General features: G+C 45.9%; 1 protein-coding gene across 1 annotated transcript in view; it reads left to right on the forward strand.

The window, feature by feature from the left end:
* The window catches only part of NFATC3 (nuclear factor of activated T cells 3), a 369,779-nt gene that overhangs the window by 269,697 nt on the left and 72,333 nt on the right, over positions 1–27,749 (forward strand). The window contains exon 9 of the mRNA XM_075325661.1: positions 10,686–11,717. Coding sequence (XP_075181776.1) covers positions 10,686–11,717 — 1,032 coding nt within the window. The remainder of the gene's footprint in view (positions 1–10,685; positions 11,718–27,749) is intronic.

Raw genomic sequence — 27,749 nt, forward strand, 5'->3', positions numbered from 1 at the left:
ACTTACTGATTATATTATTATTCAATCTGCTAACCTACATACACATTCTAGACTACCCGATACGTTAGAATCGGGCCACCTTCTAGTAATATAATAAATATCTTTATTTATATAGTGCCAACATATTCCGCAGCGCTTTACAATTCAGGAGGATTATATACAAACAAGTAACAGTTATAGAAAATACAATATTTAGAGGGAAAAAGACAACCCTGCTTGTGAGAGCTGACAATCTACAATGTAGTAGAAAGTGTAGGTGAGGCATTATGGTAATGGTAGTACAGTAGTATACTTAGTATTTTGAGGGCCCAGATCAAGTCCTGGTTAGTATATACATTCTCAGGTGAAAAGATTCCAATATTTGGAATCCGTGGATTTTCAAAACTATTAATCGGATGTCAGAGCCCACCATAGAGGTAATATATGAAAGGAACAGGATCAGCCTGCTGGTATTAATTCTAGCAGCCGTTGGGGGGTACCTGGGGTATAACAGGGAAAAAATATAACTGAATCAACGGGGTGCAAATGACATGCAAGGCTGAGGATGCCAAGTCTTAGGACATACCTACTGATAAGTTGTCCCAATAAGCAGGTATGCGTGCCAGGGGAGAGAAACAGAAATTCTGCAGCTGTGTGTCCGTTGGTGGTGGTGTCTGTGGGAGCTAGTCGCTTACCTTATGATCAGGGAGGTGGCAGGGAACAGAGTGAGCAGAGGTGATGTGCTGGGTGCATTAAGAAGGCGGTCGGCGTTCCCTGTGGTTTCCTGCTTCCAGTGTGTGGAACGCAGGAAGTGGCACTGTGGAATGCAAGATGGAGCTATTCACTGAGGTCCGCGGCCGAGAGAATTGCCGCGCATGCGCAGATCAGTGCCCGAAAATAAGGTTCTAAGTGATTGACTGTGTCCGGTCACTGCACATCCGCCTCCTATTGATTTAAATGGGAGGTGGATGTTTGTGCCATCCACTAGTTGCGGCCGCTATCAGCTGATGGAGCAGCTCCAGAACGGAGTGTTTCCTGCTGCCTTGCTCCATCGCCAGAACCAAGAACACCTGAACGTCAGGGTTGCAGGGAGTTAGACCCAGGCCGCTCAGACATTGATGACCTATCCCAGTGATGGCGAACCTATGGCACGCGTGCCACCAGGGGCACGCTGAGCCCATTCTGCTGGCATGCGTGCCGTCACCCGATTCTGCAGTTTTGATCTGCTAGTGCAGTCGCGCCGGCAGATCAAATCTGTGTTGGAGCGGAGGAGACATTTCTCCTCCGCTCTGACACTCCTCCTCCCCCAGGCTGCAGGTGTGTTGCCTAGGAGACGGAGGAGCGTCAGAGAGCGTCTGCTGGCCGTGTGGGAACTGAGCAGCGTGCAGCGGTGGAGCGGGTGCAGGAAGGTAAGTTGTGTGTGGCTTTTTTTTTTTCTATAACTCGTGTGCGCCAGCGCCAGCATGGGGTGGAGGAACGCACATGGCAGCGTGGGGTGGGAGAGTGGGAACGCACATGGCATCGTGGGGTGGGAAAGGGGGAACGCACATGCCAGCGTGGGGTGGGAGAGGGGGAACGCACATGGCAGCGGGGGGAGGGAGAGGGGGAACGCACATGGCAGCGTGGGGTGGGAGAGGGGGAACGCACATGGCAGCGTGGGGTGGGGGTGGGGGAACGCACATGGCAGCGTGGGGTGGGGGTGGGGGAACGCACATGGCAACATGGGGTGGGGGAGCGCACATGGCAGCGTGGGGTGGCCAGCGTGGGTTGGGGGAACACACATGCCAGCATGGGGGGGACGGACATGCATGCCAGGGTGGGGGGAAACATGCATGCCAGGATGGGGGGGAAACATGCATGCCAGGATGGGGGGGAAACATGCATGCCAGGATGGGGGGGAAACATGCATGGCAGGATGGGGGGGAAACATGAATGGCAAGATGGGGGGGAAACATGCATGCCAGGATGGAGAAACATGCATGGCAGGATGGGGGGGAAACATGCATGCCAGGATGGAGGGAAACATGCATGCCAGGATGGGGAAACATGCATGCCAGGATGGGGAAACATGCATGCCAGGATGGAGGAAACATGCATGCCAGGATGGAGGAAACATGCATGCCAGGATGGGGAAAACATGCATGCCAGGATGGGGAAAACATGCATGCCAGGATGGAGGAAACATGCATGCCAGGATGGAGGAAACATGCATGCCAGGATGGAGGAAACATGCATGCCAGGATGGAGGAAACATGCATGCCAGGATGGGGAAAACATGCATGCCAGGATGGGGAAAACATGCATGCCAGGATGGGGGAAACATACATGCCAGGATGGAGGAAACATGCATGCCAGGATGGAGGAAACATGCATGCCAGGATGGAGGAAACATGCATGCCAGGATGGAGGAAACATGCATGCCAGGATGGAGGAAACATGCATGCTAGGATGGAGGAAACATACATGCCAGGATGGGGAAAATATACATGCCAGGATGGAGGAAACATGCATGCCAGGATGGGGAAAACATGCATGTCAGGATGGAGGAAACATACATGCCAGGATGGAGAAAACATGCATGCCAGGATGGAGGAAACATGCATGCCAGGATGGAGGAAACATGCATGCCAGGATGGAGGAAACATGCCACGATAGGGTACATTTACCAGCAAGGGTTACATTTACCTGGATGGGGTAAATTAACCAGGATTTGGAACATTTACCAGGAATGGGGTACATGCCGGGATGGGGGAACATTTACAAGGATGGGCAATATGTCAGGATGGGGTACATTTACCAGCATGGGGGAACATGCCAGAATGGGTAACATTTACCAGGATGGAGGACATTTACCAGGATGGGGCCATGATGGGGACAAATATACCAGAATGTAGGAAATATATATCAGGATGGGGGACATGTTTACCAGGAAGTGGCCGAGGAAGGGGGACAGAACTACACAATGATGGGGAGGGGAGCCACTCGTACGTCTTTATGGGATTTCAAGATGTTCAGACTTTGAAATGTAGATGTGGATTACAGGGGGACATCTGATTGCATTCCATGCTAAAATCTCTGTCTATTATGCTGCAATGTTTTTCCCAGAAAGATCAATCCAACTGCTGTGTCTGGAAAGGGCAGGGGCTCAGCTCCAATGTGTGGTAAGCATGCATGAGTGTGATGCCCCCTGCTGAAGAGAAGACGGCAAAGGTAAGATTAAAATCAATTCTGTATATAATAGGATTGGTTGGCACTTCGGAAAAAAAATTGGGTTTAGGGCTACAGTTTGGGCACTCGGCCTGTAAAAGGTTCGCCATGACTGACCTATCCTAAGTATGCGCCATCAAAGTTAAAGTAGTGGCCAACCTCTTTATAGGGGTATTCCGATTTCCAAGATAATATCCTATTATGTAGTAGATATAATAATATTATTAATAATAATACTATTAGCAAATACTTCAATTAGAAATGTAGTGTAGCTCTCCTGATTAACTACATCTCTTACCTCATATGCAAGTCATTGCAGCTTAGGTATCCATGGTTATAACCACGTGCAACTCACTGTCACTATATGAGACTGGTCATAACCATGAATACCTAAGCTGTAATGCCCGACGTAAGAGACATGGCAAAATCTGGAGAACTAGACTACATTTCTAATTGGAAGATTTGCTAAGATTATTAGTAATACACAATCTACATATTTGGATAGGATCATGAAGATCGGAATACCTCTTTGAGATCCAGTGTTAATATAGAACTCGTTCATTACTAATGCCATCCAGTTCCACGTTATATACCTCTTATATTCATTATTATATTGTACCTTATCACTGATCTCTTGAGCCCATCCACCACTCAATTCTCTATAATCAGGATAGTTGGACTTGCATGGTAATAATGTTGCATATACGTTTACCTTTTTGGCCCACAATGATTAGACCAGACCAATGTTCCCAGCTCAGAAAGACCAGACCAAATTATATTTTTTTAACCTTTCCTCTGGCATAAATAAATATTTTATTAACTAACAAATGTAGCAAGAACAAACTAGGACAGACATTTTTATTGATTCACGCTTATGTTTTGTTAAATTGTCAATTATATTTGATGCATTTTTTTTTATGCATTAAGCATGTGCATTATTTAATCACGTTATTGTGCCCTGTAATTTGACAAAATTCTTGATCTCTGACCTTGACGCAGGTCGGTTAAGTTATTTGGTACTGGTCTCATTTATATAACAACTAGAAGGTGGCCCGATTCTACGCATCGGGTATTCTAGAATTTACGTATTGTGTAGTTCATGTATGATTTTTGTTATATAATATATATATATATATATATATATATATATATATATATATATATAATGTTGTTGTGTGTAGTTACCAAGTGTTTGTGTAGGGCGCTGTACATGTTCTGAGTGTCGCGGGGGGTGAGAGCGGTGTTGTATGTGTGTTGCGTGTGTTGCGTTGTTTGTGGAGCGTTGTGTGTGTGTGTGTGTTGTGCGGTTTGTGTGTGTGTGGTGTGTTTTGGGGGAAATATGTTTTGAGCAATGTGTGTGTTGTGCAGTATGTGCGTATATTTGTGTGTGCAGCGTTGTCTGTGTGTGTGGGTGTCTGTGTAGGGCGTTGTTTGTGATTCCTAGTGTGTGTGTGTGTTGTGCAGTGCGCGTGTGTGTGTGTGTTGGGGGGAGGTGTGCACCTCCCATCGTGCTCTATCCCCCATGCTGCGCACCCCCCATCGTGCTGCATCCCCCATGCTGCGCACTCCCAAACGTGCTCCATCCGCCATGCTGCGCACTCCCAAACGTGCTCCACCCGCCATGCTGCGCACTCCCAAACGTGCTCCATCCGCCATGCTGCGCACTCCCAAACGTGCTCCATCCGCCATGCTGCGCACTCCCAAACGTGGTCCATCCGCCATGCTGCGCACTCTCAAACGTGCTCCATCCGCCATGCTGCGCACTCCCAAACGTGCTCCATCCGCCATACTGCGCACTCCCCATCGTGCACCATCCGGCATGCTGCGCACTCCCAAACGTGCTCCATCCGCCATGCTGCGCACTCCCAAACGTGCTCCATCCGCCATGCTGCGCACTCCCAAACGTGCTCCATCCGCCATGCTGCGCACTCCCAAACGTGCTCCATCCGCCATGCTGCGCACTCCCAAACGTGGTCCATCCGCCATGCTGCGCACTCCCAAACGTGCTCCATCCGCCATGCTGCGCACTCCCAAACGTGCTCCATCCGCCATACTGCGCACTCCCAAACGTGCTCCATCCGCCATACTGCGCACTCCCCATCGTGCTCCATCCGTCATGCTGCGCACTCCCAAACGTGCTCCATCCGTCATGCTGCGCACTCCCAAACGTGCTCCATCCGTCATGCTGCGCACTCCCAAACGTGCTCCATCCGCCATGCTGCGCACTCCCAAACGTGCTCCATCCGCCATGCTGCGCACCCCCCATCATGCTCCATCCGCTTGGGAGTGCGCAGCATGCCGGATGGTGCACGATGGGGAGTGCGCAGTATGGCGGATGGAGCACGTTTGGGAGTGCGCAGTATGGCGGATGGAGCACGTTTGGGAGTGCGCAGCATGGCGGATGGACCACGTTTGGGAGTGCGCAGCATGGCGGATGGACCACGTTTGGGAGTGCGCAGCATGGCGGATGGACCACGTTTGGGAGTGCGCAGCATGGCGGATGGACCACGTTTGGGAGTGCGCAGCATGGCGGATGGAGCACGTTTGGGAGTGCGCAGCATGGCGGATGGAGCACGTTTGGGAGTGCGCAGCATGGCGGATGGAGCATGATGGGGGGTGCGCAGCATGGCGGATGGAGCACGTTTGGGAGTGCGCAGCATGGCGGATGGAGCACTTTTGGGAGTGTGCAGCATGGCGGATAGAGCACGATGGGGAGTGCGCAGCATGGCAGATGGAGCACGTTTGGGAGTGCGCAGCATGGGGGATGGAGCACGTTTGGGAGTGTGCAGCATGGCGGATAGAGCACGATGGGGAGTGCGCAGTATGGCGGATGGAGCACGTTTGGGAGTGCGCAGCATGGCGGATGGAGCACGTTTGGGAGTGTGCAGCATGGCGGATAGAGCACGATGGGGAGTGCGCAGCATGGCGGATGGAGCACGTTTGGGAGTGAGCAGCATGGGGGATGCAGCACGATGGGGAGTGCGCAGTATGGCGGATGGAGCACGTTTGCTCAGCCTCTCTCCTTCCAGCCTCCCTCAGCATCAGCCTCCCCCTCCCAGCCTTCCCCAAGATCAGCCTCTTTGCTCCCAGCCTCCTCCAGCACGCCGTGCTCCTCTGCCGACACTCACCCTCACCCGATCGCATCCACTCACCCACACACCCGATCGCATCCACTCACCCACACAACCGATCGCATCCACTCACCCACACAACCGATCGCATCCACTCACCCACACAACCGATCGCATCCACTCACACACACCCGATCGCATACACTCACACACACAGACACTGACGATATTGCACATACGCGCTGATACTCACAACATCCGGGGATATCACATGCTTCTGGCCATGTGATCCTCCGTCAGGTCCTGGAAGCTCACAGCACAATATCGCCGCCGAGAAGCAAGCGATATTCCAGGATGTTGTGAGTATTTGGATGCGATGTGATGTGTGTGTGTGAGTGTGATCTGATTTGTGTGTGTGTGTGTGTGTGTGTGTGCTGTTATGTTATGTATGTTCCGCAGCTGCAGGACCTTGATGTGTGGATGCGATGTGATGTATGTGTGAGGTGTGTATGAGAGTGAGTGTGAGCCGGTGTACACTGGTAACTATGATACACATCGGGTAACTAAGGGACCTTAGTTACCCGATGTGTATAATGGTTACCAGCTTTCACGGCCTCCGTTAAGATCCCAGCATCGCAAGGTTATGTGTGGCGCTGCCGGGATCCTGACGGAGCCGGTGTAGAAGCAAGCGATATCCCAGCATGTTGTGATGTGTGAGGTGTGTGTGAGAGTGAGTGTGATCTGATGTGTGTGTGTACTCACCTGGGAATCGGAGCCCCGTGTCAGTTGGGCCAGAGCGAGCGTGCATTGCGTGAGGGGGGCGGGGCCTGCAGAGAGTCGGGGCGAGAGGCCAATCCGTGTGGGGGGGCGGGGCCATGGCGAGCCCAGCGGCCAATCAGCTTTGTGTCACCGTAAGGACACAATTTCGGAGCATGACAGACAGACAGACAGACAGACAGACAGAATAAGGCAATTATATATATAGATACGTTTGTATTAACTTTAGGCTTCTCTGCGTTTTAAAAGTATCATTAGATTCACAGGCAGCATGAATCGGAGCCTGGCTGTGCAATTACAAACAGGATTGCCTTCCTCTGAAACACTACAGCATGTGAAAGAAAACCTTGTTTGAAAAGCCAGCCATGGGTTATAGGGAGAGACCTAACTTGTTTTTCCTATTTATACTCAAGTTGACTGACAAGTGTCTCCCTATGTACCTTATATACATGGGAAAATCTTGTTCCTTACATGCGGCAGTTAGAAACTGCCAATGGACAGATCTGGCTGCAAGCGTGTGGGCAGGCTCTGATTTTTATCTCACTTGATCACTGTAGATGGCAAAATAGAATACAGAAACCTTAATCAACCATTTGTCTTCTCCCCGGGATCTTTGGCTGACTCTGACAGCCGGGTATTGTGGCTGCTCTGATAGATTGCAGGAGCTTTAATTCAGCTCTGTAAATTTACAATGGAGCAGGGTTAAAGCCCAGGGCCAAGTGCCATAAAGCTATGTCACTTGGTCGTTCTAGAATTAACTGTGTTGGTAAATTGGAATAAGTAATTGTAAGATAAAACTTCCACTTTTCTAATATACGTTGTATTGATTGCTTGTGGTTTTCTAGATACCGGTCTTCTGCTTTCATTGATTACTTCCAGTGGATGAAATTCATATCAAAATTCAAAACGCACACATTGTTAGAACTAGGCTTCATGTAGCTGTTATGGCTCCATTTTGAACATAGCAATGATATACTTCCATACTTGCACATGGATTCTCTGCTTTACCTCCATGTGTCACTCATTGACACAGCTTGTTTATATGTGTTTAGCACAAAATTGTGTAAAATTTCACTGAATATCAGATGTACGGAGTCAGTACAGCTCCTCATTAGGGAGCATACATGCTCCGTGCCTAAGGCCTTTAAAGACTGTTATAAGAGCTGTGTAACAAGATATGCAGCTATGTAGTTATCACGTAACAAGGGAAAATTGTTAGCCTCTGTTAGTGGTGACTGAAGGTTCCCACAAATGCAGAATGGTAGTGCAGTGCTGCAGTTTTTATTTGTAAGGTTACAGGGAATCTGTGAGCAGGCTTTATCACCCTCATCTGAGAGCAGCATAATGTAGGCAAAGAGGCCCTGAGTTCAATGATGTATCACTTACATTACTATGTGCAGCTGTTCTGACACAGTGAAAGATTTAACCTTTTCCTATCCTGAGTCCCCCAGGGGGGGGGACATTCCAAAAATTCTGTTACGTTCCTTTGTCCTATTGCAAAATTCTGTTTTGACGTTTTTTCCCAATTATAATAGGATTTCAATGGGCAGAACAGGAAATTTTATTGGTTAGGTAAAGGTTAAGATTTTGCATGTAGCAGAGCTCTGAGAGCTGCCTCCGCCTACACCATACACAGAGGCTGCTAATTACAGAAGCAGGCGGAGTCGTACTTAAGCTGACTGAGACCCACTAATGATTTAGATAAGATGCTTAAACTAAAGGCCACATCTTACTAAGCGACATCGCTAGCGACATCGCTGCTGAGTCACTGGTTTTGTGACGCAACAGCGATCTTGCTAGCGATGTCGTTATGTGTGACATCCAGCAACAACCTGGCCCCTGAGGTCGCCGGTCGTTGTGAATGTCCTGGACTACTTTCTTCAAAGGCGATGTCCTGCTGGGCAGGACGCATTGCTATGTTTGACACTGTATGACAGGGTCCCAATGACGGCAGAGATCGTTATACAGGTCGCTGCTGCGACCTGTATCGTTACTGAGTCGTTGGTAAGGTCTGACTGTGTGACATCTCACCAGCGACTTACCAGCGATCCTTATCAGGTCGCAGCGTTTTCGGGATCGCTGGTAAGTCGCTAAATGTGACGGTGGCCTAACATTGCAGGTAAACTAAAACAGACTGTGAGACCTGCAGGACTGATTTTTGTGTTTTAAATCTTACAGTAAGCTGTCTTCAATTACATTGCAGAAAACTGCTAACAGAGTCCATTTAATCCATTTAGTCCATGCCTTGCAGCGCTGGGGTCCTGGGTTCAAATCCCACCAAGGACACCATCTGCAAGGAGTTTGTATGTTCTCCCCGTGTTTGCGTGGGTTTCTTCCGGGTACTCCGGTTTCCTCCCACACTCCAAAGACATACAGATAGGGACTCTAGATTGTGAGCCCCAATGGGGACAGTGATGCCAATGTATGTAAAGCGCTGTGGAATTAATAGCGCTATATAAATGAATAAAATTATTATTATATGTCATTGATATGACAGCAGTGGGTGTTCAGCACCCCAATCGCTCAGCTCCTAAGTGAATGGGAGGTAGAGTGCAGGACTAGACCTAAGCAATGTTGTGTTTCGTCCTGCGTATCCCTTAGGCTATGTGCACACTAGAAAAAGGATTTTTCTTAAGAAAAAGTCTTAAGAGTGAAGGATTAGCGCACCTGCGTTAAAAAACACACCTGCGTTTTTATTGCGATTTGGTGCGTTTTTACCGCTGGTTGCTCCCTACGTTATTGTGCCATTATCTATGGTAACTAACGCAGTTAGCTGCAGAAAAGAAGTGACATGCTCATTCTTTTTCTTAAGAAAATCTACAGAAAGAATTTTCTTAAGAAAAAAATGCAGTGTGTGCACAGCTAATTTTTTTTGCCATAGGTTTGGCTGGGGAATGTCTGCAGAAAGGTTACAAGAATTTCTCAAGAAATTTCTGCCACAAAAACGCACCAAAAATGCAGGTAAAAAACGCAGTGTGTGAACACAGCCTTATATCTGATCTGGCTGCTGCGGGAGCAAGTTTCAGCTGGGGCATTGATTTTGTGTCCTATGCATAGGTAGGTTTTGTTTAGTCCTGGACAACCACCCTTAAAGTTTTAAAAAAGGCTGCAGAAGATAAATGATCGAGAAAGGGAATAAATGAGGCAGGAGGTTTTTTTCTGAAGTATTCTCTCTTTAAGTGATTTTATAGACCTACTGTAAACAAATTAACAAACACCTTACAGGTTAATACTTTTTTATTATTATTATTTATTTATATACTTGAAGGCACGAAAGAACGTAAGTTGGTTCCCTTTCTGTTGTACCTAGTCTCGCCTTGTGTTCAGAACACATTTCACAGGCCTATAGCAGATAATGGGAATTTGCTGCTAGAGGCTCTTAGACCGGATCCTCTGGTGGTGACATCAGTGGTCCTGGTTGTGAAAAAAATGGTCCGCAATTACCATATTGCTCCCAGTCCCCTCAGTGACATGATAGACTCAGTGTTTTTATTGAAATGCTAAACACTTTTTAATTAGATATAAAGTCAAGTCAATTTGTTTCATAGTCAAACTGATCTCTTTATCAAAACTTGTGTTATGATTCATAGATTATTTTATAAAGCATCAGTTTTGCATGTACATAGTGAAATATTTCTTGTTTTCTAACAGTTTTGCTAAAAAGAGAACACACAGAAGAAGAGGATCTACCATTAACATCTTCTGGAACTCTACCCCTTGTAATGAGTGCTTCTAATCCGCAATCCTTGCACTCCGATAGGTCTTCTGCAGATCAGAGACCAAACCATGATAATCTCATGTCCACTTTGGATCGAAATCTAGGATGCCCTTCTCAGCCTACATACCCACCCCTGGTGAATCATGGAGTTCCCCGCCTTACACAAGGTAGGAACGTGAATGGGAGGGCAGAATGCCTCCCTCCAACATTACAGCAGTCGTATCATGTATCAGCTTCTCCCACCAGATCTTCCTATTCATCTATGCAGTCTAGTGTAATATACAATGGACAGTCCAGTCTTCCATTGAATTCAATCCCTGCTCAGGGGTATGATGCACTGTCATTTCGGCAAGAAGCAGGTATTCCTCGCTTGGTCAGCCATGACAATCAGTCCTTGGCAATGATGCAGTATCATACATCAAGATTAAGTCCTTCCACCTCATCTCCTGCCATCCTTGATTCATTGGTCCACGCAGCGCAATCATCACATCTCCAGCAGATTGGTTACTCTTGTCCAAATACTGGTCAGAGTACCATTCCATCATCTTCAACAAGTCCGTCGATTGGGCATCTACCACTTCAACTTCATTCTGTCTCCTATCATCTGACAGAATCGGTTCCTACCTCTTCCCTTACCAATCCTAATACAAATTCATTAACACACTCGCCACTGTCTAGTCCATCTTCTCCTCAAATGCAGCCAGTTCCATATGAATCACCAACATCAAGTGTAAAGGCTTCATCACCATCTCCCACTCCCCTGGTTCATTCTGGACAACTGCCTTCTCAATCCCATAGCCCTGGACTGGGTAGCCTTTCCCACACTGTCACTCTTGGGCACCATGTAATTCAGGACTCTTCTCCATTCCACCATGATGACACTTCTCTGTCTGTGAAACCTGAGCCTGAGGATGGTGATCTTAACTTCCATGTAATTGGCTTGCAGGACATTACTTTGGATGATGGTAAGCATTGCAGTGTAATTTCAGTTATGTTTGTTTATACTCAGAAAATGTTCTAAATATTCTCTCTACTGATCCATTTAATGGGTAATATTTAATATGCAATTACAGATGACAATAACCTTTTAATTCAGGGTCTTATGATGGGTATGAATTTTTTACATTTCTTATAACATTCAGCAGAAATTTGTTTTATATACAACCCCTGGCAAAAATTATGGACTCACCTGGCTCTGAGGATGTTCATTCAGTTGTTTACTTTTGTTTAAAAAAAAAAAAAGCAGATCACAGACATGGCACAAAACTAAAGTAATTTCAAATGGAAACTTTCTCGCTTTAAGAAACACTAACAAACATCATGAAAACATAAGGTGCTTGCCAGTAACAGTTACTTTTCAAGACCAAACTGGGAAAAATTATGGAATCACTCAATTCTGAGGTAAAAATTATGGAATCTTGGTAAACAAACCAAAAAAACACTCCAATACATCACTAGTATTTTTTTGCACCACATCTGGCTTTTATAACAGCTTGCAGTCACTGAGGCATGGACGTAATGAGTGACAAACAGTACTCTTCATCAATCTGGCTCCAACTTTCTCTTATTGCTGTTGCCAGATCAGCTTTGCAGGTTTTAGCATTGTCATGGACCATTTTCTTCAACTTCCACCAAAGATTTTCAATTGGATTGAGATTCGGACTATTTGCAGGCCATGTCATTGACCTTATGTGTCTTCTTTCAAGGAATGTTTTCACTGTTTTTGCTCTATGGCAGGATGCATTATCATCTTGATAAATTATTTCATCATCCCCAAACCTCCTTTCAATTGATGGGATAAGAAAAGTGTCTAAAATTTCAATGTAAACTTGGGCATTTATTGAAGCTGTAATGACAGCCATCTCCCCAGTGCCTTTACCTGACATGCAGCCCCATGTCATCAATGACTGTGGAAATTTACATGTTCTCTTCAGGCAGTCATCTTTATAAATCTCATTGAAACGACACCAAACAAAAGTTTCAGCATCATGACCTTGCCCAATGCAGATTTGCGATTCATCACTGAATATGACTTTCAGCCAGTTATCCACAGTCCACGATTGCTTTTCCTTAGCCTATTGTAACCTTGTTTTTTTCTGTTTAGGTGTTAATGATGGCTTTTGTTTAGCTTTTCTGTATATAAATCCCATTTCCTTTAGGCGGTTTCTTACAGTTCGGTCACAGACATTAACTCCAGTTTCCTCTAATTCGTTCCTAATTTGTTTTGTTGTGCATTTCCTGTTTTTGAGACCTATTGCTTTGTTTCCTGTCTTGACGCTTTGATGTCTTCCATGGTCTACCAGTATGTTTGCCTTTAACAACCTTCCCATGTTATTTGTATTTGGTCCAGATTTTAGACACAGCTGACTGTGACCAACATCTTTTGCAACATTGCGTGATGATTTACCCTCTTTTAATAGTTTGACAATCCTCTCCTTTGTTTCAATTGACATCTCTCGTGTTGGAACCATGATTCATGTCAGTCCACTTGGTGCAACAGCTCTCCAAGGTGTGATCACTCCTTTTTAGATGCAAACTAACAAGCAGATATTATTTGATGTAGGTGTTTGTTTTGGGAATGAAAATTTTACAGGGTGATTCCTTAATTTTTATTTCAAAATTGAGTGATTCCATAATTTTTTCCTTGTTTGGTTTTGAAAAGTAACCATTACTGGCTAGCACATTATGTTTTCATGATTTGTTTTTAGTGTTTCTTAAAGCCAGAAAGTTGACATTTAAAATGACTACTTTTGTTTAAAAAAAGCAGATCACAGACATGGCACAAAATTAAACAACTGAATGAACATCCTCAGAGCCAGGTGAGTCCATAATTTTTGCCAGGGGTTGTACCATGATCATAACTTTTTATTTTCACATAAGTAGCATACCCACCAAAATGTTATCGCATTGTCCTGTTTCAGTAGGTACGTTGTGTGCTTTCCATGTGTTCATACACTTATGATCACAGTTTTCTCACACGATCTGAACCTTTCAAAATCTCTTCTTCTTTATATGATTGCAATTTCGGCTCGCTGGATTACACCCCGAAAGTCAGTTTCTCTGTTTGAGTATCGCTAAGTGATCCAGCTTGTCTGGATTGGTCTCATATGCAGAAGTGGACTTGAACCGTGCAGATCATGGGAGAAGACAACGATCAGTACGGTTATCAGCATATGCACCATTTATAACGTACCTTTTTGCAAATGGAGCAAGTGATAATTCTTTTGGGGTGGAAGTTGCTTCTAATATTTTTCTTTCAGCTAACTCTTCCATTGAGGGCTTTTGTTTCAAGCTCAGAGAGCTTTACAGGTATGCGGTGTATTAGTGAGATTTATATGAAATAGAGATATTGCCCAGAAAATATTTAAAGTGATTCACTTTTTACTTTTTATTTTAGATTAGTCTTTAAACGTACTTAAATAATTAAATCCCTTTTATATACAAGGGGCTGCTGATAAGTCTTTGCCTTTACCCAGAAAGAAACGAGACAGGATGATGAAACTTTACATTTATTCCACATTATCTCCACTGATGTCACCACACTTCTTACATCGTTATTCCAAGTTCTGTAAGCCTAGCAAAAAGAAGGATTTCGGTTGTGCCTCAAACCAGGCATCCGTAGCAGCCATGGCATAAAAATGGTGTGAAATTTGGTACCATTGAGGTGTTTCTTCAGGTTTGGAAACAGATGATAGTCGGAGGGAGCTAGATCTGGTGAACCAGGTGGGTGGTCAACCATCTGGAAGCCCAGCTGTGGCAGTTTTGCCGTGGTCGCTTGGGCAGTGTGAGTGGGGGCATTGTCTTGTGGGAATACGATTCCTCTGGACAGCTTGCCGCACCTTTTGGCCTTCAGAGCTGCCTTCACTTGTACCCAAAGTTCAATGTAATACCTTGCATTGATGGTGGAACCCTTTTGAAGGTAGTCCACTAGCAGCACGCGCTCCTTATCCCAGAACACAGACGCCATCACCTTAGTGGCTGTTTTTTGATCCCTGAACTTCTTTGGATGAGGAGAACCACTGTGCCTCCACTCTTTTGACTGTTCCTTCTTTTCAGGGTCATACAAATAAATCCAGGTCTCATCCATGGTGACCAGTCGATCCAGGACGTTCTTATCAGTCCGGAAATGCTGACAAATGGACCGGGAAGTTTTCACTCGCATGCCTCTCTGATCTGTTGTCAAACATTTTTGGACCCACTTTCCAGATAGCTTCCTCATGTCCAAATGTTCATGGATAATGACACAAACACGTTCACGGGAAATCCCCCATGATGTCTGCTATTGCTTTAGCTGAAATTCGTTGATTCTCCAGTATGAGGTTGTGCACAGCATAGACGATCTCCAGAACAACCACCGTTCTCGGTTGTCCAGGACGTTCCTCATCATTGGTGCTTACGTGGTCCATTTTAAATTTGGTAACCCAGTTCTTAACTGTAGAATATGAAGGGCATTGAACCCCCAATGTCTGCGACATATCACCATGAATATCCTTCGCAGACTTTCCTTGCAGAAACAAGAATTTTATCCCTCCTCTGCTCTCAGTTGCTGTGAATATCGCATTAGACTCCGCCATGTTGTTTTCCCGCGTGCGTAGAACACTGTTGCCATAAGCAACAAACACAATTTTTAACCCCTTCAGCCCCGGGGCACTTTCCGTTTTTGCGTTTTTGTTTTTTGCTCCCCTTCTTCCGAGAGCCGTAACTTTTTTATTTTTCCGTCAATCTTGCCATATGAGGGCTTGTTTTTTGCAGGACAAGTTGTACTTTTAAATGAAACCATAAGTTTTACCATATGGTGTACTGGAAAGCAGCAAAAAAATTCCAAGTGGGGAAAAATTGCAAAAAAAGTGTGATGGCACAATGGTTTTTGGGATGTTTTATTCACGGTGTTCACTATATGGTAAAACTAATGTGTGGGTATGATGCCTGAGGTCGGTGCGAGTTTGTAGACACCAAACATGTATAGGTTTACTTGTATCTAAGGGGTTAAAAAAATTCACAAGTTTGTCCAATAAAAGTGGCGCATGTTTTGCGCCATTTTCTGAAACACGTAGCGTTCTTATTTTTTGGGATCTATGGCTCAGTGACGGCTTATTTTTTGCGTCTCGAGCTGATGTTTCTAATGGTAGCATTTTTGTGCAGATGCTACGTTTTGATCGCCTGTTATTGCATTTTGCGTAAAACTTGCGGCGACCAAAAAACGTAATTTTGGCGTTTGGAATTTTTTTGCCACTACGCCGTTTACCAATCAGATTAATTGATTTTATATTTTGATAGATCGGGCATTTCTGAACGCGGCGATACCAAATATGTGTATATTTATTTATTTTTTAACCCTTTAATTTTCAATGGGGGGAAAGGGGGATGATTTGAACTTTTAGGTTTTTTGTTTTTTTTTTAATTTTTTTTTACTTTTTTTTACTTTATTTTATTTTACTAGTCCCCCTAGGGGGCTATAGCGATCAGCAATCCGATTGCTGATCGCTATCTGCTGATCACAGCTATACCGCTGTAAACAGCAGAAATAGTCACTTTCTTTTTTCCTCTGCTCCGTGCCGAGGAAGAATGAAAGTGAAACTTCATAGCAGCAGGCGTCATCACATGACCCTGTGCTACGATGGCAACCACCGAACATCACGTGATCACTCACGTGACGTCCGGAGGGGGCGGCGGTAAGTAAAAAACATGGCCGCGCGCATATAGATCTCGCTGCCAGACTTTGGCAGCGAGATCTAAGGGGTTAATGTTCCGGGTGGAATGCGATTCCACTCGGAACATGTAGGCACACATGTCAGCTGTTGAAAACAGCTGATATGTGTGCCGATCCACGCCGCCTGCCCGCGGCAGGGGACGGGGCTTACCGGGACACGATCCATGACGGAAAGATCCGTCCATGGTCGTGAAGGGGTTAAAACCTATATTTGACACATAATGTTTTCATGTGATGTAACATTTGTTACTATAGAAACAAAAATAGATCACAAAGCCAAAGACTTATCAGCAGCCCCTTGTATATATAATCTTAAATGTGTTGTTCCTTTTAATCCCTTCACGACATTGGACAGATATATCCGTCATGGAGCGTGTCCCGTTAAGCCCCGCCCCCTGCCGCGGGCAGGCGGCGGGGATCGGCGCACATATTAGCTGTTATCAACAGCTGACATGTGTGCCTACATGTTCCGAGTGGAATCGCATTCCACCCGAAACATTAACCCCTTACATGTATATACGCGCGGCCATGTTTTTTACTTACCGCCGCCCCCACCGGAAGTCTCGTGAGTGATCACGTGACTTTCGGGGGTTGCCATCGTAGCACAGGGTCATGTGATGACGCCAGCAGCTATGACGTTTTACTTTCGTTTTTACCCGGCCGGGAGCAGGGTGAAGATAAAAGTGACTGTATCTGCTGGTTACAGCTGTATAGCTGTGATCAGCAGGTAGATAAGAGCGATCGGATTGCTGATCGCTATAGCCCTCTAGGGGGACTAATAAAATAAAAAAAAAAGGAAAAAAAGTTATGCCCGATCTATCAAAATATAAAATCAATTAATCTGATTAGTAAACGGCGTAGTGGCAAAAAAATTCCAAACGCCAAAATTACGTTTTTTGGTCGCCGCATGTTTTACGCAAAATGCAATAACAGGCGATCAAAACGTAGCATCTGTGCAAAAATGGTACCATTAGAAACGTCAGCTCGAGACGCAAAAAATAAGTCGTCATTGAGCCATAGATCCCAAAAAGTGAGAATGCTACGGGTTTCGGAAAATGGCGCAAAACGTACGCGACTTTTATTGGACAAACTTCTGAATTTTTTTTTTAACCCCTTAGATACAAGTAAACCTATACATGTTTGGTGTCTACAAACTCGCACCGACCTCAGGCATCATAACCACACATCAGTTTTACCATATAGTGAACACTGTGAATAAAACATCCCAAAAACTATTGTGCCAACAAGCCCTCATATGGCAAGATTGACGGAAAAATAAAAAAGTTACGGCTATCGGAAGACTGGGAGCAAAAAACAAAAACGAAAAGTGCCCCGGGGCTGAAGGGGTTAAAGAAAATTTGTCACCAGATTTATGCTATGTAGTCTGAGAGGTAGATGTACTGGTAGAGACTCTGATTCCAGCGATGTATGTGTCACATGCTGGGCTCCTTGTTTTAATAAAATCACTATTTTGTCTGCTACATATCCAGCAGTTATCTGAATGCTGAAACCTGTATAACCCCGTTCCACATAATTGATTACCAGCAGACTTTCTGCCTACGCACGGTCAGCAAACCGCTGTCAAAGTACTGATTTTATTGAAAATATAAGCATTCAAGAAAGTGAAACATTGCTGAAGTCAGGGTCTCTGCCCCACATTATGCGTCTCTCAAACTAATTTGCAAAAATCTGCTGGCAATTTCCCTTTAATAGTTGTGATATTTTATTTGCATCTTAAAATTGAACATAACAGAAGTCTATTGTGTTTTACATTTATACCATGCATCATCTGAGCATTATGGGGTCTCAAATTACATCATAAAGTTTACACCCTCCAGCTGCTTTTATTTATTAATGATCTATTGTATAAGACAATGGCCGAGTTCAGAAGAGATCTTAAATTTCCGAACTCTGTATGAGCTCACCGATGGGTTCCCTGTTGCCTCATTCTTCAGTCTATTTACTGTGATACATAAAGAAGTTAAATGGATCAAACATTTTAATGACGTCGCATTGCAAAAAGAAATGCCCTTGAAGATGTCCATTTTCTTTGTTTTAGTTGTGTTTTTATATACTGAAAGAAAATCCCAGAATGGGACTTACCTGGGAATGGGAAATTCATTTTTATATATATATGCTCTCCTCATGGTATGATACATGCGCATAAAATCTTTAGCTGCTGCAGATCCACGGGCTCAACGAGCCAATACTATGTGGAGGGGAAACAAGTGGTTAATTCTGCGCTGCAGATGCAAGGAAATATCCTACATTACTGTGGAAAACGTGGTTCTTGATCTATGCGTTTCATAGTCTTCTTCCTCAGGGTCTTAGTCCCATTAATATGATGTGACTAAGATCCTGAGATGGAAGTCAGATGCCTTGAAACGCATTTAAGGTATGTCCTTGCATCAGCAACACAGAATTAACCACTTGTTTCCCCTGTACATTTTAGTTGTGCATGGCATTGTGGTACGTACCATTTAGTGACGATTGTAACAAAAGGTTATAGGCATAGTAGGATAAAAAGTTTGTGGAAAATTAAAAATGATGCAGTTGGGTTTTTGACAACTTAAATAAGTGAACAAAATGGGATCACATCATTCCTCTGGGGTGTCAGGAGCCCGGCAGCTTGTGTTGGGAATTTTCCAACTGCCACTACACGTAATCATAGTTATTGGGGCACATCTTCCACAAAATCTTGCATGCATTGTGCATTTTAGACACTTTTTGTGCCTATGTAGACAAGGAGTTTTGACTTAAGAGAAAATTTCTATAGATGTGACAAGATAATCATAACTGTCTAAGCCGATTTGATTCATTAAGGGGATCTGCTCCACGCTACGTTTTTGGGGAGTTAAAAACCAACATGTTTTTCTATGTAGATATCACCTCTGTAAACTTTCTTTTAAAGGGAACCTGTCACCACCTTTTTGACGTATAAGCTGCGGCCACCACCACCGGGCTCTTATATACAGCATTCTAACATGCTGTATATAAGAGCCCAGGCCGCTGTGTAGAACATAAAAAACACTTTATATTACTTACCTAACGGTCACGCGGTTGGCCATATGGGCGTCTCTGGTTCCGGCGCCGCCTCTTTTGTTTTCCTTCTTTAGCTGCGGTGCATGACGCGTCCAACGTCATCCACACTCGCCGGCATTCAGGTCCTGAGCAGGCACACTTTGATCTGCTCTAAGCAGGGCAGATCAAAGTATTGTAGTGCGCCTGTGTGTATGACGTAGACGCGTCATGCACACAGGCTTCAGAAAGAGGACAAAGATTGCCGAAAGAGGAGGCGCCGACACCGGAGACGCCCATATGGCCAACCGCGCGACCGTTTGGTAAGTATTATAAAGTGTTTTTTATGTTCTCACAGCGGCCCGGGCTCTTATATACAGCATGTGAGAATGCTGTATATAAGAGCCCGGTGGTGGTGGCCGCTGTTCTGGCACCCTCAATCTGTGCTTTGGAAGACGAGTTGACAGACAGCTTAACTCTTTCCCATCAATGCATTGACTCGGACGCTGGGGGTCCTTTACAACTTTTATTAATGAGATCAGTGTAAAACTACAAGAAATAAATGAAAATACTAAGTACAACATAAAACATATCTGAGATACATAGCATTCCATTCGATACAGGACATGCAGGTTAAATGCACTACATGGCTAATACATATTAGCTATAATGTCTGGATAATACTTGCAGAACAGAGCAACTACATTATAATTTGATGAGCCCTAACCAGGGGATCATAACTCACCGACTGTGCTATGTAGAGGCAAACATAAGGAGCAGAGATCTGGAGAGATATTCAGCATGCAGAATGTGTGTGTCCATGTAACTGAAATGGCTGCTGAAGAAGAAGAAGGGGCAGAGCCTATGCAAGGTCTGATGGGTAACTACATAAGCCTTGGTAGGACAATTTTCATTGCACAGTAACCAGTGAAACATTAAACTAACTGCAGTAAGACAACATTGTCAACAGATGGCGCTGTTGGATATCACGACATCAGTATCAATGTCAATTACTAAATGTTATCTTATTACATGGCATAATAAAATAATTATATGCATTTCTATGAAGGCATGACAGCCGCAGCTTATACGCCAAAAAAATGGTGACAGGTTCCCTTTAAGAAGTTACTGGAGCAGTTTTTCTTTTCACAAAGGCCTTCTAAACTGTTCTAAGGCCCTGTGCGCACTCTGTGTTTTTTATTGCTGATTTGACACTGTTTTTGTTCAAAGTGTTCATGCAGTCCTTCCCCAGCAAAATCTATGAGAAAAACAAAATGCTGTGCGCACACTGCGTTTTTCTCTAGTCCCTTACACGACAGCATAGGAGGTTGTCTCTCCACACCCTAATTGGGCCAGGAAGCACAAGAGAGGTTAAAAGGACCGTCCCACCTCCCATAGCCAGTGTCTTTCCTGACCCCATGTGGCATGGAGAGGTTTTGTGTTTTCTCCTATGCTGTGGTGGCCGGCAAACTACAGTGTACATTTTTTTCTTCGCCGCTCCTCCCATACTGCTTCCCTCACCTTGTCAGGGACCGCCGCTCCAGCCTTCAGGAGCCCCTCTGGGGCGATGCAGGCTGTGTAGCTCCCCGGCCGGCGGCTCCCATATGCACGCTGCCGATGCGACCCGGAAGTGCTGCTGCGGGCAGGACTTCCGGTTCACACTCCCTTCCTGTGTGGGCGCTTCCGGTCGCGGAGGCAATGTGTCAGACACGACATCACATCAGCGGCCTGTCATGGGACAGATGCGGGAGGTGGGGAACGTTCCCTGCCACTGGGGGGTAGGCAGGCCTTTCCACATAAAGGCTGCCCTGAAGGCATCAGAACCACGGTAAGGATTCTTCTGTGCGCGCTGTAATGTCTTCCCCTGCATCTACAGAGCCCAGTGTTCCCCCTGCCACAGTAAGTAGGACGGGGGGGTTCCCTTAGGTTTTACGGGCTTATATTGATGGCTCCTTATGGAATGTGTTTTCCAGGAGGACAAGCTGGCTAGGAAATATGAACAATCTGAGAAATGTGAACGTTCTGAAGAGCCTGAGAAGATTAAAAAATGCCCAGTCTGTATTAGAAAGCTCCCTGCGGTCTGGGATAAGAAACTCTGCCAGCAGTGTACAGAACAGATTGTTGGGGCTGAACAACCGTCCCTGGTAGACGAGCTGCGGTCCATGATGAAGCAGGAGATTCAGGCCTCACTAGCCTCCCTCCCTGCTGCTGGTCTTTCCCCCACTAAAAAGAAGAAACTCCAATCAGCCCTGTCTGATCATGAGGATGCCCCTGATTCCGCCTCGGATGGTCCCGATGAAGGTTCCTCCTCCGGGAGACCTGACCGGTCTTTCCTTTTTTTCCTTAGAGGATTTGGGAGATCCTTTTGGAGCAGTTAGGAGCACTATAGGGTTAGAGGACGAGCAGGTCCTTCCTTCTGTTCAAGATGAAATGTTCGCTGGCCTAAAAACCACTAAACAGAGTATCCTGTCCATGCTAATATTCTGGATCTTACCTCTCAAGAATGGGAATTTCCTGAGAAACAATTCAGGAGTGACCCCAGACGCAGATTTCCCCTAGAGACCTCTGAGTTGCATTGGGAGGTCCCCAAGGTGGATGTACAGGTGGCCAGGGTCGCTAAGAAAATGGTGCTCCCCTTTGAGGATACTTCCCAGCTTAGGAATCCTATGGATCGGAAGGTCGAGAGCCTCATGAAAAGATCCTGGGAGACATCGTCTTCTACCATTCAGGCCAACATTGCCTCCACTAGTGTCTCCCGGTCCCTCCTTAGGTGGCTCGACCAGTTGGAGGCTCATATTTCCCAGGGAACCCCTAGGGATCAGTTGCTAGAATCCCTTCCCTTGCTTAGGAAGGCTACCATTTTTTTGGCGGATACCTCGGTAGAGTCAGTCCGCCTGGCAGCCAGGACCTCAGTCTTGTCTAACTCGGACAGACGAGCTCTGTGGCTTAAAGCTTGGAGTGGGGACTCCACTTCTAAAATGAGACTTTGATCCCTCCCGTTTAAAGGGGACTTAGTGTTTGGGCCTGCTCTGGATGATATTCTGGACAAGGTGACTGATCGTAAGGCCCTTCCAGATTCAAAACCCCCCAGGAAACGGCCCTTTCGTTCCTCGGTGCTTAAGACCTCCCAGCCCAAGGGGAAAGGGAAGTCAGGTCGGTGGAGCTACCCTAAGGGAGAGGGAGAAATATTCTTATCCATCCCATTAACAACATCCCCAGCATGACAAACAGTGACTCGGCTCGGGTGGGGGAACGACTCTCAGCCTTCCTTCCCCAATGGCGGACCATCACCACCTGCCAGTGGGTCCTGAAGATCGTGTCAGAGGGTCTATTAATAGAGTTCATCTCCCCCCCTTCAACCGGACCTCCGAGTCACAGCCCTGTCGTCACGGGGTTCTCAGGATCTCCTGTACTCGAAGATACAGGAGTTAATACATTCCGGGGTTGTTTCCCCAGTCCCAAGTCAGGAAGGAGGGGTAGGCCACTACTCCCGTCTCTTCCTTGTCAAAAAAACGTCTGGAGGTATCCGGATTATCATCAATCTGAAACGTCTCAACCAACGGGTCAGATACCGGCGTTTCAAGATGGAGTCCGTGAAATCTGCTATTCCAATGATAGGTCTAAAACCACCAGATGGCCTCAATAGACCTGAGAAACTCCTACTTCCATGTGCCTATCCATACTTGTAGCAGGCAGTACCTCAAATTTGCGATTCTGCGCGAGGGGAAGGTGCTTCATTTTCAGTTCAGCGTACTTCCCTTCGGGATCTCCTCGGCTCCAAGAATCTCTTCAAAGATCATGGCAGAGGTAGTTGCCTTCATACGATTGCAAGGTGTCTGTCTGGTTCCATATTTGGACGACTTTCTTCTCATTGCTCCCTCCACTCAGATCCTCTGGAGCCATGTGGAGAAGTCATTACACATTCTTCAGTTCTTGGGCTGGATCCCCGATCTCAAGAAGTCTCAGCTGCAACTCTACTCCACTCGACAGTTTCTCGGGGTACTGTTGGACTCCGACAGACAAGCATCATTTCTCCCTGAAGACCATAGGTTGACGCTGCTATCCAAAATCTCGACATTTCATCGACAAGCACGTCCGACCCTGCGAGAGGCTATGTCGGCTCTGGGTTCCATGACGTCCTGCATTCCCTCAGTCATGTGGGCTCAGGCCCACTCTCGTTGTCTCCAGGATCATATCCTGGCACATTGGGACAGACTCCCTTCCTCACTAAACAAATGGTTTCGCCTCTCAGGAACTGTCTCCTCGTCCCTTCTCTGGTGGCTGCATCCCAATAACCTGATGGTAGGGGGTCGCATGGACCCGGATGCCCCTGGTTACGCTGACGACCGATGCCAGCCAGAGGGGCTGGGGGGCTATGGTTGCAAGCACTCCGTTTCAAGGGGTCTGGAGTCCTTATGTCAGCTCCCAATCCTCCAACTACTGGGAACTCAGGACGGTCAGAGAAGCCCTCCTTGCTGCTCAGGATCTCGTCCGGGACACTCACGTCCTAGTCTACTCCGACAATGTCACCACGGTAGCACATCTCCGCCATCAGGGCAGTACAAGATCAGGCGCCCTGAAGTCCGTGCCCTCCCGGATTTTCCTCTGGGCAGAACGGTCCCTGCTATCCCTTTCTGCAGTCCATCTAAAAGGGTCCCTGAACCTTCAAGCAGACTTCCTGAGTCGTCAGGATGTTCACCCTGGAGAGTAGAGTCTGGACCAAGCGGTGTTCTGCTCTCTGGTGGCAAGGTGGGGTACTCCAGAGATAGACCTATTTGCTTCAGAGGGAAATCGCAAGGTCGCAACATTTTTCTCCCTGAACCCTCGGGACAATGCGCTAGGGGTGGACACCTTCTGCCACAGTTGGCCCTTTCGTCTCCCTACGCCTTCCCACCTATTCCTCTCCTGGCACAGACCCTGCGGAATATCAACAAAGACTGAGCCATGACTATCCTGGTAGCTCCTCTGTGGCCACGGAGGACTTGGTACAGCCTGATCCTGACTCTCAGAATCAACGGACTGGTCCTCCTGGGTCCAGAACCCAGTTTATTGTCTCAGGGTCCAATATTCCATCCAGATCCCCAGAAACTCAAGTTTGCTGCCTGGCTTCTGAGGCCCGGGCACTGAAGGCCCAGGGATTTTCTGACAGGGTCGTAGCTTCTCTACAGAAGAACCGTAAACCAGTGACTAAGCGTATTTACAATAAAATCTGGATGACATTTTCCTCCTGGTGTGGTTCTCGTCCTCCTGACCCGCTCCTACCTAACATTGCTCAAATGCTCAACTTCCTTCAGAATGGTTTGGACTTGGGCCTTAAGCCCAGCACCTTAATGGTGCAGGTCTCAGCACTCAGTGCAGTCTTTGATACGAATCTGGCGGATCATCGCTGGATCCACCGATTCATGGTGTCTGCTAGCAGGATCTGCCCATGGCAGAGGGTCCTGACACAATCCTGGGATGTCAATGTGGTCCTTACCGGACTTTCTCAGTCACCTTTTGAACCTCTGTCCTCCTGTGGCATCCGTTCTCTCTCTCACAAGACTGCCTTTCTCGTGGCAATTACCTCCGCTCAGAGAGTCGGGGAACTTCAAGCATTGTCCATCTAGGAGCCATACCTGACCATCAGAGATGACAGCATTGTCTTTCAGCTGGACCCTTCCTTCCTTCCCAAGGTGGTTTCGGATTTTCATCGCTCTCAATCCATTGTCCTTCCTTAGTTTTCCATTCATTGGACGTTCGCAGGACGGTGTTGCACTACTTGGACCTTAAGGCGCCTTGGCGTCTCGATCTTAACTTATTTATCCAGCCCTTTGGCCGGAATAAGGGCAAGAAGGTGGCTAAGAGCACGATCGCGAACTGGATTGTGCCAGCCATTAGAGAAGCCTACCTCAACCAGCATCTGTCACCACCTACCGGGTTTACAGCACACTCCACCAGGGCTACCTCTGTCTCCTGGGCTGAACGGGCAGGGGCTTCTCCCGAGCAGATCTGCAAGGCAGCTACGTGGTCTTCCCTCCATACTTTCACGAAGCATCGTCTGGACCTGGATTCAAACAGGGATTTGGCTTTTGGCAGGAAAGTCCTGCAGGCTGTGGGCCCCCCCTAGGTATCAATTCGTTGGTATTCCTCCTATGCTGTCATGGAAGGGACTAGAGAAATAAGAATTATACTTACCTTTAATTCGGTTTCTAGGAACCTTCCACAACAGCACGTAATTCCCTCCCTAATCCTCAATTCTGGATGTGTTTATACGTCTCATATGCTATGGGTTCTTTGTAAGACACTGGCTATGGGAGGTGGGAGGGTCCTTTTTACCTCTCTTGTGCTTCCTGTCCTAATTAGGGCGTGGAGAGACAACCTCCTATGCTGTCGTGGAAGGTTCCTAGAAACCGAATTAACGGTAAGAATAATAATTATTTTTTTTCCCTACAGGTTTTGCTGCAGAATTTCTGCAGCAAAAAGAAGCAGCCTGTCACTTCTTTACACAGGTACCTGCAGTTTTGCTATTGATTAAATGGTTAAAAACCACATGAACAATATCGCAGAAAATCTGCACCAAAACCACATGTGGATTTTGGGTGTGTTTTTTTGCCGCAGGTGCGGAATTCTGCCAGAGGTGCAGATTTTGCTTAAGAAACACATTATCCCAGTGCGCACAGACCCTTAACTGTTTTTTTTGGTTTTTTTTTTCAAAACTTTTTATTAATTTTCCAATTTTTTATAAACATAAGATATTCATGGTTACACAAGGAAAAACATTTGTCTGACAATATGTGACATAACAGGGTGCGATGCCCCAACTTGATATTTTAAACTGTGTATCTGTTTGATATGATCTCTATTAAACCAAGGCAAAAGTACTAAGAAATAACATACGCGATACAGGTCAATTAAAATCATTAAACCCCTGTGCCAACCCCGAATGCTTCAAAATTTTCTGGCACGTCTTGTTGCTACCTTAGCGTCTCATCTCCCCTTCCCTCCGGAACCCACACCTACGTGATTTTCAATTTACCCAGATTGTCCTGGATATCATTCAGAATGTACCATTCCGATTGTACAAAAGGTATCATCAGATTATTTATTTCTCCCTGAGTAAATTGACTTTCAATGAAGTTTCTCCATTTCCCAAAGAACTTGGGTGTCAACCAGTCTGTCTCTTTCCACTTCCAGTTTCTCCAGCCTCAATAGATTATGTAATTCACCGATGACCTTTTTTATGGATGGGCCCTCCCTTTGTATCCAATGTTTTAAGATGGACCGTTTGGCTATCGTGGCTACGTCATGTATTATTGTATATTTCCTCTTTCCCGGCATGTCCGATCCCCCTCTTACTCCTCCCTCAAAGGAATGAAAAATCCACACCATTAGCTCTAGATTTCCAGAAATTCCCCATGTTGCCTGGACAAATAATCTAACTTGATTCCAGAACCTGTGAATTTCCTTACACTCCCATAGTCCATGCAGCATATCTGTTTTTTCTCTTTGACATTTAGGACACCGCATATCTCTTCCCGGAATGTTGAAGCCCATAATAGTCCTATGTAAAATTCTAAATTGGGTGTCTCTCCATTTCTCATTGGTAACATGTTTCCGCATCTGTACCCATCCCTTCAATATATCCCCTACCACTTCCTGCCCTTTCAATTGTTTCCTTCACGCTGTTAGAGTACGGCTATCCTCCCCGGATATAAGCACTCCCCGAAATGTTCGGTAAATTTGGGTAACATTTACACTTGCTACATCACTTTCCATAAGCTCATCAATCAAACTCCTATTCAATTCCTTTCCAAGCTCACCCAGATCTACAAATACTCCATTCTTCAATTGTTCATATTGGATGATATGTGAGCTATTGACCCTTAACTGTTTTTACTTAAAGAAGTTGTCCAGTTACCAAAACTGATTTTTTTTTTCTGATAAATCTTGCCAATATGTGCCTCTCCACACATCTATTATGTTTTTTCAGCAATATTACCTTTTATTGTGTACTAACAGCACATCCTCATTGCTGGCTCCATCTCTGATGTGGTTAATCTCTCTTCTGACTCCCTGGGTTCAGTTCCTACAACTTACCATAATTCTTTGTGGCTCTAGGGCTGTGCCTAACTTATCTAATACACCCACTGTGTCTAACACACCCAATCTCCTCTCCACCCAAAGTCTCCTCCCTGCCTCTTCCCTGTGGATGCACTGAGAGCAATCACACCGAGACAGCCGAAGCTCCCAGCTCTGCACAACCAGGGGAAGAAAGCGGCTATCTTCTGCT

Source organism: Anomaloglossus baeobatrachus, chromosome 10 (assembly GCF_048569485.1).
Source record: "Anomaloglossus baeobatrachus isolate aAnoBae1 chromosome 10, aAnoBae1.hap1, whole genome shotgun sequence".
NCBI classification, from domain to species: Eukaryota; Metazoa; Chordata; class Amphibia; order Anura; family Aromobatidae; genus Anomaloglossus; species Anomaloglossus baeobatrachus.